Source organism: Lepidothrix coronata, unplaced genomic scaffold, assembly GCF_001604755.1.
Source record: "Lepidothrix coronata isolate B3197 unplaced genomic scaffold, Lepidothrix_coronata-1.0 Scaffold0, whole genome shotgun sequence".
Lineage (NCBI taxonomy): Eukaryota > Metazoa > Chordata > Aves > Passeriformes > Pipridae > Lepidothrix > Lepidothrix coronata.
Genome location: NW_016690180.1, coordinates 3,534,101 through 3,551,162, shown reverse-complemented (window position 1 = coordinate 3,551,162; position 17,062 = coordinate 3,534,101). Strand labels below are relative to the sequence as shown.

The window sequence follows — 17,062 nt, the reverse complement described above, 5'->3', positions numbered from 1 at the left end:
AAAGTAATATGAATTTCAAAAACTTCCATTCCCTCATTTAATTGAAATCTTAGTGTGAACTTGCTGAAACTCGGTAAATTTTCCTTTATATTGAGATGATCTTAAGCATAAATTTAACATTTATTCCTGAAGAATTGTATGTTTTTAGTTCAGTATGAAAAGCAAGACCTTCTCAATATGAATTTGTTTACAATTGAAAATACCAACTCCATAAAGTCAAGGTTTCAAATATTTGAAGCATTTACATACCTTCAGCAGTCATTTAATAGTGTTCTGACTAAGTGAACCCTCTGTTTTCAAAGTGGCACCTGGTAATTATTTCTGTTTTTCTTAGAACTTCCAACACTCATTTTTGTTCTATATACCTGTAAATGGAATGTGTGAACTAATTTTTGTTCCCATCAGAGCTGCAAAGTAACTGTTGACTTGGATACAGTATTCCTAATCTCATTATCAAATCTACTTTTGGTGTTGAATTTGAAATGGAAAAAAAGTAGGTATTTTACTGTATAATCCAAAGTTGCCAAAACTGTCTTAATATATTTCAGTCTTTTCAAGAAGCCAGGAAATAGGTATAGAGCTAGACTGTAGATTGCAGATTCTAAAGTCTGTTTTCTACTTTGAGAACATATGTTAAATTATATGGAACTTGCACAGAAGAATAGCTATGTTCAATTTGCCAATACCATAAGGATTTCGAGGTTAAAATTTAAGTATTTTGAATCTGTGACTTTTTTTGCCCTATAAATACTTGAACCATTGGACTTTTCTTGTATATTTGACAGTGTTTGAAGTATTCAGGCAGACAGAACTTTGACTTTTTTTGGAACTGTTGTTTTACTTTCACTTGCAGGAGCTCATTACTCGGGTTTCTTGAAGGACCTTTATCTCCACTGATGGGATTGTAGTATTCAGTAGTGTTCAAAACCTGCATTTAAGATAAATTCTGATTCTTATGGAGCTTTCATTATGAAAACAGTTCTTGCTTACTTCCCCACTCTGTTTTTGCTTCATAATTTTATGTTTCCACACTGTATGTCTCGAATTGGACTTTTATAACAAATAAATAAGGTAGGATCTTCTGACTCTCTTGTTTACTTTGTAGGTATTAACTATAATCCAGTGTTCCCTTCTGGTTTTGGAGATTTTGCACACAATATTTCCCCACACAGCAGTGATCAGCAGGAGCAACAACATCCTCTAGACAATAATGCTTCTGGTAAAACTGAGTATATGGCATTCCCCAAACCTTTTGAAAGCAGTTCTTCTAATGGAGCAGAAAACCAAAGGTATTTAACGTCAAAGTGCAGTTCTCCTTTAATAATTTATCCTCCCTTTCTTCTCCCTCTTCTGGGGCTTGTGGGAATTCATCATTTGTTGAGGGAATTTATTGTAATAGGATTATAATAGGTTGAAATAAGTGATAGTTGTGAATTTCTGTAATTTTCCACTTCAAAGGGTTCTCTAGATTTTTTTTTTCCAGTGTTCAGTTGGTGCCTAATTAACAAGGGCAGATAACTTGCATTATGGATAAACTATTGCCCTGGTAATACATGCTGTTTCTATCTGAGAGACTAGGTTATGATATATTGAGCTTTGTCTGTCCTTCTTTTTCTTTCTTACAGAAGGAGTCATAGACAACCTGAAGAGGAAATGGAAAAAAGATCAACTTGGTTTAATGATAGCCAGGAAATGAAAAAAGATGATCAGTTTCAGCTGAGAGCAGGTTTTGCAGTTTCAGTTCAAAATGTTGCTTCTGGTCACAAAAATCAGTCTGATATGAGCCAGAGAAGAGAGTTTGATGAAGAGTCTTTGGAGAGTTTTAGTAGCATGCCTGATCCAGTAGACCCAACGACTGTGACAAAAACATTTAGATCTAGAAAAGCATCAGCACAAGCAAGCTTGGCATCAAAAGATAAAACACCCAAATCAAAGAATAAGAGGAAGAGTTCTTCTCAGCTAAAAGGCAGAATTAAAAACACTGGTAGGTTGTAAAGTAATCTTAATTACTGTTGCAAACTCAGCTTGGATTGTAATCATTACATCCCAAAAAGTTTGCTCTCCATAAATAGTACCTAAAATAATGAAAATAAGTTACTGAAATATGAGTTCATTTTACATAATGTAACTACACAAGGTTTTTTAGTATTTCAGTAAATAGAAAGCATACCTGATTAGAATATCACGATCGTGAAAGGATCATGGATGCAGATACATGAAGATCTGGAGTAACCAGGAACTGGTTACATCTTCATTGTCTTCATGTTCAAACTGAATGATTTGCTGAAAGATATGCTTCAGTAAAATACTGAATGAGAACAGGAGGACAGTACAAGATGTATTGTTGCAGTCACTAAGCATTTAGTACTACTGTATGGCTTCAGTGTACAGAGGAAAATTTTTGGCTAGGAAACATCATTGGTTTTTTGCATTTTTAAGAATGCCCATGAACAAATTTTTAAGAGTAACAAAACATTTGTAAGCTTTTTTTTTTTTATGTTTTTTCCTTTTCCTCCCATTAGGTTATGAAAGTGCAAGTGCTTCTAGTGTGTGTGAACCCTGCAAGAGCACTAAAAGCAGGCAGTCTGATGAGGTGGTTCATGCAAAGGTGTTTAGCAAAAGGAATCGGGAACAGCTGGAAAAAATAATTAAATACAGTAGATCTACAGAAATGTCTTCAGGTACTCTTTTCTAAATGTCTAATTGTTTTCTGAACTCTGAGTAAAGGACTTCATACTTAGTTGCTAGTGTTATTAATATCTCCATACTTAGTTGCTAGTGTTATTTAATAAGCGGTGTATTTTGACAAGAAAACAGTACTGTATATTTAGCATGTGGATTTTCCATTTCAATTTCTAAGGATGCTTCAAACACAGCAGTGAGTAAAAGGTTTGATACTGATTGCTTTTGTGTGTTTTCTGTAGATTAAGTACTTGATAAAAGTAATTTAGAAACAAACCTGTTACTGTAAGACAAGCAAAAATGTAGCCAATCTTGCCCAGTTGTTGGTGATTTTATGGAAGGTAAGGGCACAACTGATGAAACTTTGTTGAGTGTTTAAGCTACATCCTGTATTGCATACATGTCTTTTTTCTACTCATGCTTAAATGAGCTCCATCAAATATAATTCAAATTCAACCATGTAACATCACATAAACCCTTACATTTTTGCCATCTGCTTTTCTTATATCTAGATCATAAAAATACTCTCCTGTGTCTTTTTAGGTTCTGCCAGTGTGTTTGTTTCGTTTGAACGATGTAGAAATTTTAGTCGTCACAGAACAATATCCAGCTTTACCAGCGTAGCTGTGTCCACACTAAGAGCTGTTTATTAGTACGTGTAATAGCTTTTACTGGTTGAGTTCTCACAATAAGCAGCTCTGATGTGGTTTGGATAACTAAGCAGTCTTCCTTCTGCTGTTTTGTATAGACCCTGTCTTTATTTCTGGTGCGCATTTTTGTGTTTATCACTGTCTATCCCCACTTTCCTACAGCGCATGCTAGGAGAATTCTGCAGCAGTCTAACAGAAATGCATGCATTGAAGTGCCAGGTAATGCATTCACTGCTTAGCTTCAACAATATCCTATTACTTTTTTTTTTCTTCTCTTTGCTTTGGTCCTATAACTCACTGTTTAGCAGATGTTCAAGATTAGTGCTATTGCGGCACCTTCCCTATAAACGAGATGAGAAGTTACTTGTAATTTGCATGAAATGCACTGTTACAAACTACTTCGAATTACATTGTGGACAATGTGTTTACCGCTTTGTTGATAGTAACAATTACAAGTAGAAAATATGCAGGTAGATAGTACAACAAAAAACTAATTTTAGTAGGCATTTTTAGTATGTTTAAAAGCTGCTATTATGTTTTATTAGTGGGGGAGGGAAGCAATTTATGGTGACTTCTATCAAAGGTGGAAAATCTTGCCTTTGCTTAAAAATACTGGTAAACTATTTGCAGATAATCATATTGCACAGTAATGTTTGCTGTGTTGCTAATAACTTCATTAACTTGAATACTAACAAATACACATCTGTTAAACTAAGCTGAGTTTTCCAAATTTAACTTTGCTTCCATTCAGCACTTTCCAAATTATGTATGTAATAATTGTTGTGATGCAAGGATAATCCTTAATTTTCAAAGGAATGGGAGAGATAAGGAATACATTGTCTTCTGATACCTATGTAATAGGGCTTAAGGGTAGGAGGTTTTATGTGAACTCAGGAGTGATACTAGATACGTATGAGAATGTAGCATTTATGCTTGTGTGGCAAGGAGTGGCTTTCTTGAATTCAGTCTTGAGCTTTCTCAATGCTGTGTCGCAAAAGTGTGGACTACTTGTATAAACTTGAGACTTTTGGTTATCTTGTGTGAAATATCTTAAAACTCAATTTTCAGTGTTGAATACCTATTCTGAAAGCAACATTGTGGTGTGTGCAATATTCTCTTTTATAAAGAGTACTTTCTAAAGGTATCGTTGAGAATTATAAAGAAAATTTTTCCTATGAATGCCTTATATTATATTTTGTACATAAAAGATTGCATAATTTCAGAATGTTTAAATATTTGCTCTTCAGGACATGAGTAAGCTTTACAAAAGCAGCTATATAATGGAATCTACAATGATTGAGATATAATTTGTGTACCTGTAACTTGCATACCTGATAGGCAGTTGTTTTTCAAATGGATGCCTGTCACAGACTTAACAAGTTCCTTTCTTTTTCTGCAGAAACTGGTAGTGATCTTTCCATGTTTGAAGCTTTGCGAGACACAATTTATTCTGAAGTGGCAACTCTTATTTCGCAAAATGAGTCTCGTCCCCACTTTCTTATTGAACTTTTCCATGAGCTTCAGCTGCTAAATACAGATTATCTGAGGCAAAGGGCTCTGTATGCTTTACAGGTATGCACAAAATTGTTGATCTTGTATATGAATCAAACAAACCTTAGATCCCTTTTTACAGCATAGATTTATTACCTTTCCCAGGATATAGTAACCAGACATTTATCAGAGAACAATGAAAAAGGGAAGTGTGCAAAATCACTGAATTCTGCAACATGGATGGCATCAAATTCTGAACTCACTCCCAGTGAAAGCCTTGCCTCTACAGATGATGTAAGTTTTCAAATTCAGAAGCTGGTTTACTGGCAGCTTTTTCTGTATTTCAGTTTACGCGTATGCTTGTCTACTGAAATATTCATACTGGTGATTGAATTTGCTGAAATTAGTATGGACTTTTCTAAACAAATAGTTGCAAGAGAATCTTTATGCAAAAGTGATAAAATATGGTAGGATTCTTGATGCTGCAAATGAATGATGTGTCAGGAATGAATAGAACATGGAGAGGGATGTAAATAGTAAACTGATATTTGGAAAGAGCTCAGATCCTTTTCTGTGTAGGATCGGGGTAAGTACTTATCACAAGATTCTCCAAAAATTTTTGCTTTTTTTAATTTAAGAAATCACTGATGCCTTCTTACAGTTTCTTATGAGTTTTATAGTTAAGTCTTTGAAAGAGATATGGTAGAATCACCTGATAGATATATATCCTGAAAGCAAGGTTCTTCTCTAGTCAGACCACCTGGTGACACGTCTTGATACCACAGCATGTGGCTGAAAAGAATTGCTGGCTTGTTGACACATCTCTGAGAGTATGGTGTATTCTTTCTTTGTATTCAGTTGTTTGGTGTTTTTTAGGAAACTTTCGGCAAGAACTTTCCTACAGAAGCATGTCAAGATTGTGAACAAAATGATGCAGACAATGGGAGTACTATGTCTACATCTTCAAATTTTGAACCCTTTGCCACTGATGACCTTGGTAAGAATGATGTGATTTAGTGTTGTGTCACTCCTGCCCTCCCAAAATGCCTGCAATTCTCTATGCTTTAGTAGTACACTGTTATTTGATTTTTAATATGTAATCATATTTTCTAAAACAAAATATAGATAAATTAGCTTCTTGTGAAACACTTTGAGTTGATCACAGTGTGTAATAAGATATTATAACTCAACTACAGTTATACGTAGATTTCAAAACTTGTGGCATTGAATTAATTTTTATAATTGTTTACTTGTCTATCAATTGAAAACTTTTTATATAGATTAAAAAATGTTTTTATTCTAAATATAGGGAACACAGTGATTCACTTAGATAAAGCTTTGTCTTGGATGAGGGAATATGAGCGTATGAAAATTGAAGCTGAAAGTACCCTTGACTCTGAGGGCTGCTCTAGTAATTTTCAGGGTGCTTCTACTGCTAAATTAGAAGGTATGCGCATATACACATATTTTGCTTAAGTTTTAGAAAATAATTATTCTGACTATGAAGAATCATTTAATTGGCTGAATTGCTTTCCTCTGTAGTTATATTGAAAACCTAGCTAAGTTTCAAAGGATATTTGCCTACTTAAGGAAATACAATTTATTTTTTAAAAAGGAATTTTTTTTTTTTTAAATTGATATTTCTTTATTATTAATATTGAATGTCTTAACTGTGCCTATTTTTTAAATTAAAACGAGGTCCAGGTACCAGTGAATGTCAGCCTGTGCCACAGTCAAGTGAAGTTTCTGCTGTTCCATGTCCTCGTATAGATACTCAGCAGCTTGACCGGCAGATTAAAGCAATTATGAAAGAGGTTATTCCTTTTCTGAAGGTAAGAACTCTTTGTAATATAGTGTGAATTAGAAGAATAGGAAAAAGATTTGCATAACTGGACAGAAGAATGTAATTTAAAATTGATCACTTGCGTCTTAGAAACAGCTATCAATAAGTATGTGTTAAGTTGCAGACCTTGCTGATGATGAAGTAAAAACTGAATTCTTCCGCAGAAAGGTTTTGTGGAGCTTCTAGTAGGAGAAAGAAATGGTGAGGTTTCTAGATTTCACAGGGCTGGTGGACTTGACATCAAAAAGAATAAAGTTTGCTTGCTTTGGAGCTGACCAAGTCAAATAGGAATGTTTGAGAATGTAGTTCTGAAATATTTGCTGCCTTTCAGCAAAGAGAACTGAGATAACTGATTAAAACTGTTACATATAAGGTAACAAGATATTTTTAAAGAATAGCTCTGAGTTGTTGGTTTTTAGCATTATTTTCTTAAGTTTACAAATGTCTTTAAAGTTGTTGAGAGCTTGTCAACTTCTGTGAATACAGAGCAGAAATGTACTGCTTTAAAGAGGGAGAAATAGTCACAGTTCCTTCTTTGCAAGGTGAAGAGCAGAGAAGATTGAGTTTTAAGATGCTTAAGTCGCCTCCCTGTTCCCTTTTATAGTAGGCACAGTATATAAGCTTAGGTTTGTGTAATAAGGTTCTCGGTTGATACTAGGTTTAAAAACTGAATACTGTTGCCATGCCAGAGTTGCACTGCCTGAAGACTTCTGTTTTGCTTGCAATTTTAAAGCTGCATGTAACAGTAGATATCTTAGCATACACTTAAATACACAGCCACAGTATATGAAGATTCTTAGTTTGTCTAAACATTATAAGATGGCATGTACTCGCATTGGAAAAATACATAGTATTGGAAAAATAAAGCTTTGTGTCATGACCAGTCAGTCATTAGAGAAGTATGGTCTTTGTGAGATGGATTAGGACCTGTTTGTGGAGTGCTGTTCCTTCACTGGACAGGTGATTTTTTTTTTATAAATTAGTGTCAGTATTTGAGTTGACGGCTAACTTTTCTTTTGAAGTGATAACTAAGCTCATTTTGTGATACTTGTTTAGGAACACATGGATGAAGTATGTTCTTCTCAATTACTGACATCAGTAAGACGTATGGTCTTGACTCTTACACAACAAAACGATGAAAGTAAAGAATTTGTGAAGTTCTTTCATAAGCAGCTTGGCAGTATACTTCAGGTTAGTAGTTTTTCAGTGCTGTTTTGCAACTCTTCCAAGTTTGCTAATGAGCAACAGACGAACCAGCTTCCCTGAAGTTGTGTTTTACAGCTTCAATAGCATAGCTGCAGTTCTCCTTCACCTTTGATACAGTTATGAGGTGTTATCTTCTTTCCCAAAATTAAAGATTTGCCATGCACAGAGCTGCTTTTTCGTCACTGCCATATAATGAGAGGTGTATCCCTGGCCTGTGGCTGTCTTCAAGGAGAGGTCTGGTGATGCTTTTCATGGATATTTTATGTAAATTCATGAAAATCAGTAGTTTGCTCCTTTTTTTTTTTCTACAAACATGCAGTTTAAAACATGAGCTTACTAAACCCAGTGTTATGTGACTAGAGATTCCACTTAAAATCTGTTTAAGACACTAAAACATTTGAAAAAAATACAAGCTATTATATACATAACTAATTTTGAGTTACTGGGAATATGAACAATACTTAGTCTTTGAAGTTTGAAAGCCTGTTTCAAAAACTGAAGAATTATTTCTTTTCACAGGATTCACTGGCAAAATTTGCTGGTAGAAAATTAAAAGACTGTGGGGAGGATCTTCTTGTGGAGATCTCTGAAGTGTTATTTAATGAATTAGCCTTTTTTAAACTTATGCAAGACTTGGACAACAACAGTATTTCTGTAAAGCAGAGATGTAAACGAAAAATAGAAACTACTGAAGCGATACAGTCTTATGCTAAAGAGGTTTGTTTTATTATATTTTTGAAAAATGTAGCTTTTCTGAGATTGTTATATATGTGTATTTCCTAAACTAGTTTGATTACCTTATTTCATATGTTGTATTTATTTATTTATTTACTTATTTTACTAATTAGTACTGTGTAATCACAATATTGCATGAACTGGTTTTCATCAATAAGGACAAGTCCTGCATTATAGATGATGTCTGTTACAGATAACTAATTGTGTAGACTTGGTACATAATTCCAAGGAAATATTTTAATGGTTAAATGTGCACATAGGAAGGAGTAAACAAGTGTTGAAATAGTATTAACATCTGGGGCCATTGAGTAATTGGTTTAACCCCAGTAGGCAGCTCAGCCCCACACAGCCTCTTAATCACTGCCCTCTGGTGGGATGGGGAGAGAATGAGAATGGTAAACGGAGAAAGCTCATGGGTTGAGATAAAGATAGTTTATTAAGCAAAGCAAAAGCCATGACCACAAGCAGAGCAAAACAAGGAACTCATTCACCACTTCCCGTGAGCAGGCAGGTGTTCAGCCACTTCTGGGAGAGCAGGGCTCCATCATGTGTAATGGTGACTTGGGAAGGGAAATGCCATCACTTTTAACGTTCCCCCCTTTGCTCACTCCTTCCTCAGCTTTACATACTAAGCATGATGCCATATGGTGTGGAATATCCCTTGGCTCAGTTGTGATCAGCTGTCCTGGCTGTGTCCCCTTCCAGTTCACCTTCAGTCCCCTTGCTGATGGGGTGGAGTGAGGAACAGAAAAGGCCTTGACTCTGTGCAAGTGCTGTTTGGCAATAAGAAAACATATCAACTGTTTTCAGCACAAATTCCAAATGTAGCCTTGTACTACCTACTCTGAAGAAGTTTGACTGTCCCAGCTAAATATTTTGACACATTCGGTGTTCTAGTTCATCATCTCTTCAGTTATGCCTGCAGGTTTCCTTGCAGTAGCTTAGTTTGGCACCATCTTTACCAAATTCGAGTAAGTTCTATGAAGTCATCATGTAGTTGGTTTGTTGGCATATGCAGAAAGAATCACTTTCTAGACTTGCAGTGTAAAATATACATAAACTTTCCAGAAATATTCAGGACTTTGGACATATTCTTGCTCTAAAAAAGCAGGTTTGTATTGGTTTTCGCACCATTTACATTTTTAATTTTAGTATTGCTTTTATTAGGAGCATAGCTGCTTTTTTTTAAAGTTGTGTAAACTGTTTACAGAACAAACAATAAACTAGATTATGGTCATGTATTTATGATTTCAGTGTTCTTTCAGGTTTCTTCTAGAAACACTAATAGCAAAGCAAACCCTTAACTCATTCTTATTTTAAAATGTCAACAGAAGATACTTTTTGAACCTGTCATAAAGTCCTACAAGTATTTTTAGGAGTGCCATCAACTATATTTCAAGATAATTTAACTTAGATGTACCAATAGCATGGCTAGTAGGAGGGAGACTGTGGAGTGCCCTGGAAAGAGGCCAGAAGAACACTCTGAATCAAAAAAGATTTGGACATGACTTCCTGTTTTATCTGAAGTTACTCCTTGGGCCCGTGTTACATAAAGATTTGGTTTATACACTGCTTTGAGAAAACATGGAACCAGCTTAGTTTCAAGGTTTCCTCTCCTCTCCTGGAACACAGGGAATCGGGTTTAAGGTCAATGTTTACTTCGTTGCTGCGGCAGCACTTCAGGCAGAGCCAGAGATGAGCCAGAAGTGGTAGGTTCTGGTTACTTTGTACAGACCTGCACAATTATCTCTGTATGGTCTTCTCACAGCCCTCAACTCTGGAATCCCGATGCAGGCACATTTTATCTTGCGTGATTTTTGGGGCTCTCTTGATTCCAGTAAAGTAACCAGTATTAGATTGCTTGCTGAAAAGCACAGCGCTTTGTCTTGATCAGAATTAGAATCATAGAATGGTTTGGTTGGAAAGGACCTTAAAGATCATCTAGTTCCAACCCCCTGCCATGATGTATCTAATTGTATATGTTAAATATGATTCAACCACAGACTGTAGAATTAGCCCAATATAAACATAATTGTTTAAATAAAAAGGGCTAGCACAGTTTTTTAATGCTTTGCAACTGTGAAATTTTGAAGACACCTGTGTATACAGAAGTCCCCGTGGTTTACTGCCATTTTAAGATAGCAGTTCTTGGTAAGATGGGCATTTCAGCCTGGCTTTCATGAAGCCCTGGTTTGGTTCACTATTTCCAAGTTATTTCAGTTTGGAATTGAAGATAATTTGTGTTTCTTCTAGGCAAAAAAAGGTCTCCAGGTGGATGTTTGTTCATCTGCTGAAGATGTCGATGAGGACAAAGTATGTGTATGCTCTCAACTGTCTTTATTCTTCAGATAGTTTCACAGATCACTAAGTCTTACTGTTCTCTGTTATAGGAATCAAGTATTTGTAAGGATCCCATTTCCCAGTATTTAGAAATTTGGTAATCTGTTATTTTCAGTGATTTACTTTATCAAACTAACAGAGAAACTTGCAGATTCCCTTCTTAAGGAGAGCTTAAATATTTTTAGCAATTAACATTTTATTTTTTAATGATATTGAATAAGTTTTTTTTACTTTCCATGTAAGGGAGAAGGTAGATATTCTGAGTTGGGACACATGGTATTTGAGGTTTCAGAGCCCAAGTCTGCCTGTGCTCTGAGAATTAAATATAGTGCTCAGAATTTCTCCTTTTTCTTTTTAAGTTTGCTTTGAGAACCAATAATATAATTGTTTGGGGAGATGGGTTGTGTATGAAGTTTTGTATTTTCTGCTGGAATGTTCAGCTTTCTCCAGTCAAGGGAATGATATAGGTAAAGTACTAAATAGAATGTTGATTGCATTCCTAGATGGGCATAGGTGTGCGAATAGGCATGTATGCTCATGGAGTCAGTGCTTTCTCTTAGGGCTTAGAGCTTCTGTCACACTGGAAGTAGAAGGGGAAGCTGTGTATCACTTGTCATGGTTGCTGTAGAAGAGTCCTTTCAAGATCTGGAGCCAAACTCAGTGCTTTGTTCATATAGGAGGAGCAGAATTTTCTCAGTGTATTTAGCAAATCATTCAGCAGGGAGACTGCTGAGTAGCTATTGCTAAAGAAATGAGAAGCTGCTGTTAGGAATATTTTTACTTCTCATTTAGAAGGAGCAGGAAAGTTGCTAGAAGGTAATAATGCAGGTGTGTCTTTCTTCTTGCTAACGACAAATCTAAAGAACCTTTTTTCAACCTTTTCAGATAATGAAATAGTAGTTACGAAGTCCTTGATAGCTATGTCTGAACAGTGCATGATCTCTCATAGGAAGTTCTGATGGTCTGTTTTAGGGAGTAGCTCTGCTGTATTCATTTCAAGGCCTTAAGGACTACTTAAACAGATTTTTAGTCTGTAGATACTTCTTTATTTTTGAGAATTAAAGGTGACTCCTTGATGCAGAAACCATAGTTTAGTCTTCAGATAAACAAACATGAAATTGCATAGTATTCCTTGTTTCCCTAGGACAAGGATGAGACTGAAATGGTTAAACAAGTACAGGACTCAGAAATGTGTGCTGGTAATGGAGTTCCTGAAAGCAATAGGTCTGATGCGTCTGATCAAGAGGAAGATGAGGAAAGTGATAGTGGTCCAGTGGCAATAAGTAAGTCATGTTTCTACAGCTCATTATTCTGTGCTTTCACTGTAGTTTTGAGCAACTTAATTTTACAAAAAGATTTGCATGAAGTACTACTGTGTAACACCTTCTCTCACAGATCTTCTAGTCAGTCTTTATTCAGTGAAAGCTTTGCAGTACTGTATTTACTAGTGTCATGTGAAGGGTTAAACATTCCAATTAGAGGAGCTTTTGTTCTTTGTAATTAGTAGATCTGTAAAAATACATTAGAATCAGATTCATTGTTATGTATCTTGTCTCAGCTAAACCTTTAACCTGAATGATGTGAAAGCTGCTGAAATTTTATGCAGTTTTTAATTTAAATAATGCGGGTTTTTAAATATGCTTCTACTTAAGCTTGCCTGTTTTTATTAATTTTTTATCCTGTTTTTCATCTAACACCAACTACTCCTGGCTTGGATTCCTTTACCATTTACATTCTTTACACCAAGTTGTTTAATAACTTAGATCACACCAACACAGTGGTGTTTGTTCATAATATAGCTGATGTAAAGCATATGGATATTTGAAAGTTATTACTGTATCTTAATTTTAAAGAATGTTTTGGAACAAAACTGATCACTGCAGTAAATTCCTCAGTGGGATTTGGCAATATGAAGGTGGTTTTACATTGATTTGCCTTTAGGTTTATCAAAAGCAGAAACCCAAGCTCTGACTAACTATGGCAGTGGAGAAGATGAGAATGAAGATGAAGAAATTGAATTTGAGGAAGGACCTGTTGATGTGCAGACATCACTACAAGCCAGCAGTGAAACAACAACTGAAAATGAACAGGTATCACCAAAACTGTAAATGCAGAACAAAGCTATGCTGGTGCACAGCTTTTCAGTATATATTCATATGTAACTCAGTTTTTCTTGTTGCACTGTTTTCTTACTATAGAAAGTAGAAGAATGATACGAGAAATTGCATGATACCAATAGCTGCTACATAAAAAATGTAGCATTCCTCACCTGAATTTATTATTGGTATAGCTGATGCCAAAATGGATGGGTGGACACAGACAAAATTAATGTTTTCACCTGCTGTCAGAGAGAAAAAAGGTTAAACAGCAAATGAAAAGTTAAACTTCCAAAAACGGATCATGTTTTAAACCTTTAACTGGTTCTTTCTCTGTTTGCAGACATCAAGTTCTAGTTGTGAGCCACTGACTCCTGTATTCTAGCATGTCTTTGATTTGTCTTTCCTCTTTATCATGTGATGATTTTTTGTAGAACAATGGTGAAATGTTATTGTCATTTCAGTGTTAGTTGTCTTTAAAATATTTGGATGTGTGTGACCTGGTTTTGGAGACTTGTCATGTCTTTATATTTCAGTAAATAAGATTGACTTCTGAATCTCTTGAAACTTTGGTTTACTCAACAGGTATTAACATTAGAAAAGGACATAACTGGAACATTTTACTTTAAAGGCTAAAACAATAGATCTTTTCTGTGGAACCAAAGAGTTTACCTGGCAGCTACTATAGTGAAAAGAAAATGTTCAAATAATACATGTGTGTCAGTGTTAATGGTTTTGTAAACTATTGTTGACCAGCTGATGAATAGGGAGAGTGAGACTTGCTTTGTTTCAAACTAGTGAAAAGATGAAATCATGGAGCAGGTGTGCAGTGGGTTTCTAGTTAGTAAATTACCCAATAAGATACGAAGCTGATCAGTAGAATTTGTTGTAACTCGTTTTTACCTTCCCCAATAGAATTCAAACCAAGAATTGAGTAAGGCAAAAGGTGGTGAGATTTTGTCATCAGAACAAGAATCTGTTAATATTAAAGGTAAGCCCTCTATGCAGTAACTGTTTTTACCATCACCCTTCCTATGTTTTTCTGTTGCAAATACTGCAAACAGGGTTTGTTCTTGGCCTGTTTTTGTAGACTAAAAGCAATATTTGAGTAGATCCTGTGTGGCAGTGTTAAGGAATTTATTGTTCTGTATTACATCTCCTGATACTTAGAATGGATATTTTATAGTAGGTCATTTAGTTCTGGGAATTGTTTTTTCTGGGTTTTGTTTTGGGTTTTTTTAACTGTTTTGAGTCAGAAATCATGTCATGTACTCTTATGTGATAATTGCTTATACTTAATTGTATGAGAATACAAATAACTCATGTTTTATTTCAGTCAGCTTTGTGTTGATCTGAGAGACTAATTCACTTTCATTGCTCATTTATGGCTTTGGATCATAATTTGTAAGAAAATAATAATCTAGCATTTTTGTACACTCAGAATCTTTTACTATCTTTGCCAAGATAAAACGTAATTTTGTGTTTTTAGGTGAACAGGATGTGGCTACAATTGTGCCTCATTACCTCAATGTCAAGGAGAATACACCACCTTTAACAATCAATACCCCAGAATCCTTTATAGCAGCCACTGTGAAAACAGAAGAATCAAGCTCATCTTTACCAGTAAATGAAACACAAACATTAGATACCACATGTGCAGGAAACAAATCCGGTGCAAGTTCTGAAAGCTCCATGGCTGGCAGCCCCGATACGGAGTCCCCTGTGCTAGTGAATGAATATGTGCGTATATTTCGGTTAAGATACATCCAAGAGACATGAGAAACTTTTTTCTATTTCAGTGTTATTTCTAGTTTGCAGTCTTGTTGGGCATTGATTTTTTGATATACTTTAATAGTCAAAAAGTGAAAGTAGAACAAAATAGCACTATTCTCTTAAATATCACTATTTTTATTAACAGGAAGCTGGTTCTGGAAATGTAAGTCAAAAATCTGATGAAGATGACTTTGTGAAGGTTGAAGACTTGCCCCTCAAACTTGCTGTATATTCAGAGGTATTTGGCTACTATTTGTAGGGTGTTGTTTAGGAGTGCACACCCTAAATGTCTTTATTATCTAGACAGCACAAAAAATTATCCAGAATTGTGAGATTTGCTTTCTCTGTTATGAAGGCAGATTTAATGAAGAAAATGGAAACAGAGGCACAAACCAACAGTTTGTCTGATGAATTACTGGATGGAGGTGGAGCTCGAGATCAAGAATTAGTAGGAGACGCCCAAACTTTGAAAGAACCTGGTAAGGATTATTTTCTAAATCTTACATGCAAATTGGGAATACACTCTGGAATGCTAGAATTCAAATATCACTGAAGTAAGGAATTATTGTGGCGCTGAAAGAGTATCGGGTTTTGTTACCATGCATTTGAAAATACTTTATTGATATGAAGGGATTTTGCCTTCCATGTCTCTTTGATATACTTCTGTTAGATTCTGTCGCTGATAAAGTCATAAAAATTAACATATGTAAAGTGCCTGTCACAATGTAATGTAATGGTTTTGAAACTTAGTCAAATGGAGTAGTATTTTTGTTTCATGTTATGCAAGCTTGGGTTTAACTGTTATTATCTGATTTAATAATGCTCAGTATAATTTTCTGACAGACTGCTCAGTGTTTTTGTGATAGAAAAGTTCAAGAGACTTTTCAGAATAGTAAAATATCTCTTCCAGAAAAGGAAATTATTTTTCGTATGAAGCATAACATGAGGTAGAAAAAAGTTACAGTGTGTATGATAGCAATAAAAATTTGACACTTTCAATAAACAGTATTTATGCAGCTACAAAAACTTAATGGTAATGCAGGTCAGAGAATTTTTTTTTTTAATATAATGTTGATATTGTGACAAAATTGCAGTATTAGAGACTTCTATTCTATTGTTAGACTTGTAATTCTCCAGTGGAGAATACAGTATGGGTGTATATAAAGACATGAAATGGGTATTCTCATAGTAGCAGTTTTCTGCTAGTGTAGCTAGTTCCAGTTCCTCAAATATGCATTTTTTTAATGCATTTGCAGTCACAGCATAGATTTTTCCAGAACAAAGTGTGAAGAAAGGTGCATCTTTCCTTCCATTTCATTCACTGCCTATCAGCATTCTGCTTGTCACAGTCATGCCAGCATAAGTCGTGCATGCCCATTTGATGGATACTGATGCATATGCCTGCTGTGGGAGCAGTCTGGCTGGGAATGCCATGCCACACCAGATTTGTAGTTAGCAGTAAGCCATTCTAATCTGTGTATGTGGGGATGGCTGTAGCTGTTCAAGTAATCTATGGCTCAAAATGCTTGTGAGGATGAAATATTTCATCAAGGTACTTCAAGGGATCTAGAAGTTGAAATGTGGTCATGAGCTGTTTTTGATGCCTTGTAGCTATTAGATAATGATGAGTGTACTCTTACTTTACAGAAACTTTTGGAACTCAAAATGCATGAGAATAACCTGAAGATATCTGCATTTATAAACTCCATGTATACAAATGCATACAGAAGATCAGCACTAATTTCCCATAATTCTGGAAGTGTATAAAAATGTAAAATTTTTGACACACTGCCTCTTAGGATAGGTATGTGAACTTCTGCCTGTGGCAGTTTAAACAGCTGGAACTGAATTCACTTCAGTTTTGCTGCACTGTTCTTTTTCTGTCTTTAATTTTTTATTTTTTATTGTGACTTGTTTAGTAATTTTAAAATTGTTCAAAATAGTAGTTTTAAATAAAGTTTGGACTTGTCTGTAAATTTTGTCTTTTGATAAATTTTCCTTTGGCTTGCAAACTGGTTTTCTGAGTTTGTTGCTGGAAGTTAACTGACTTTAAGTATTGGCATACTTGTAGCAGTTTGTTACTTCTCTTACAAGAAACACTGCTCATTTTCCTGGGGCAAGAAATTCTTGTCTGACTAAGTTTCTCCATCTTCTGCAAATACGAGGTGTAGACACAGTACATACCTACATGTTGCCTTTATAGCCTAGAGTACAGCTGGTTTGTAACAAAGTTGTTCCTGTTCATG

General features: G+C 35.2%; 1 protein-coding gene across 23 annotated transcripts in view; it reads left to right on the top strand.

Annotated features, from left to right (window-relative positions):
• The window catches only part of PCM1 (pericentriolar material 1), a 40,634-nt gene extending 23,845 nt beyond the window's left edge, over positions 1-16,789 (top strand). For 11 of the 23 annotated variants that reach the window (XM_017803919.1, XM_017804084.1, XM_017804077.1 and 8 more), the window contains 19 exons: positions 1,106-1,289; positions 1,626-1,984; positions 2,523-2,681; positions 3,495-3,551; positions 4,732-4,904; positions 4,989-5,117; positions 5,700-5,820; positions 6,133-6,270; positions 6,522-6,655; positions 7,723-7,857; positions 8,392-8,589; positions 10,861-10,920; positions 12,092-12,230; positions 12,889-13,037; positions 13,959-14,034; positions 14,533-14,783; positions 14,962-15,054; positions 15,172-15,295; positions 16,464-16,789. In XM_017803919.1, the coding sequence (XP_017659408.1) occupies positions 1,106-1,289; positions 1,626-1,984; positions 2,523-2,681; positions 3,495-3,551; positions 4,732-4,904; positions 4,989-5,117; positions 5,700-5,820; positions 6,133-6,270; positions 6,522-6,655; positions 7,723-7,857; positions 8,392-8,589; positions 10,861-10,920; positions 12,092-12,230; positions 12,889-13,037; positions 13,959-14,034; positions 14,533-14,783; positions 14,962-15,054; positions 15,172-15,295; positions 16,464-16,489 (2,705 nt within the window). In that variant the 3' untranslated portion in view covers positions 16,490-16,789. The remainder of the gene's footprint in view (positions 1-1,105; positions 1,290-1,625; positions 1,985-2,522; positions 2,682-3,494; positions 3,552-4,731; positions 4,905-4,988; positions 5,118-5,699; positions 5,821-6,132; positions 6,271-6,521; positions 6,656-7,722; positions 7,858-8,391; positions 8,590-10,860; positions 10,921-12,091; positions 12,231-12,888; positions 13,038-13,958; positions 14,035-14,532; positions 14,784-14,961; positions 15,055-15,171; positions 15,296-16,463) is intronic. The other 12 variants (XM_017803959.1, XM_017804093.1, XM_017804007.1 and 9 more) reach the window with 9 other exon arrangements.
• The last annotated feature ends 273 nt before the right edge of the window (positions 16,790-17,062 follow it).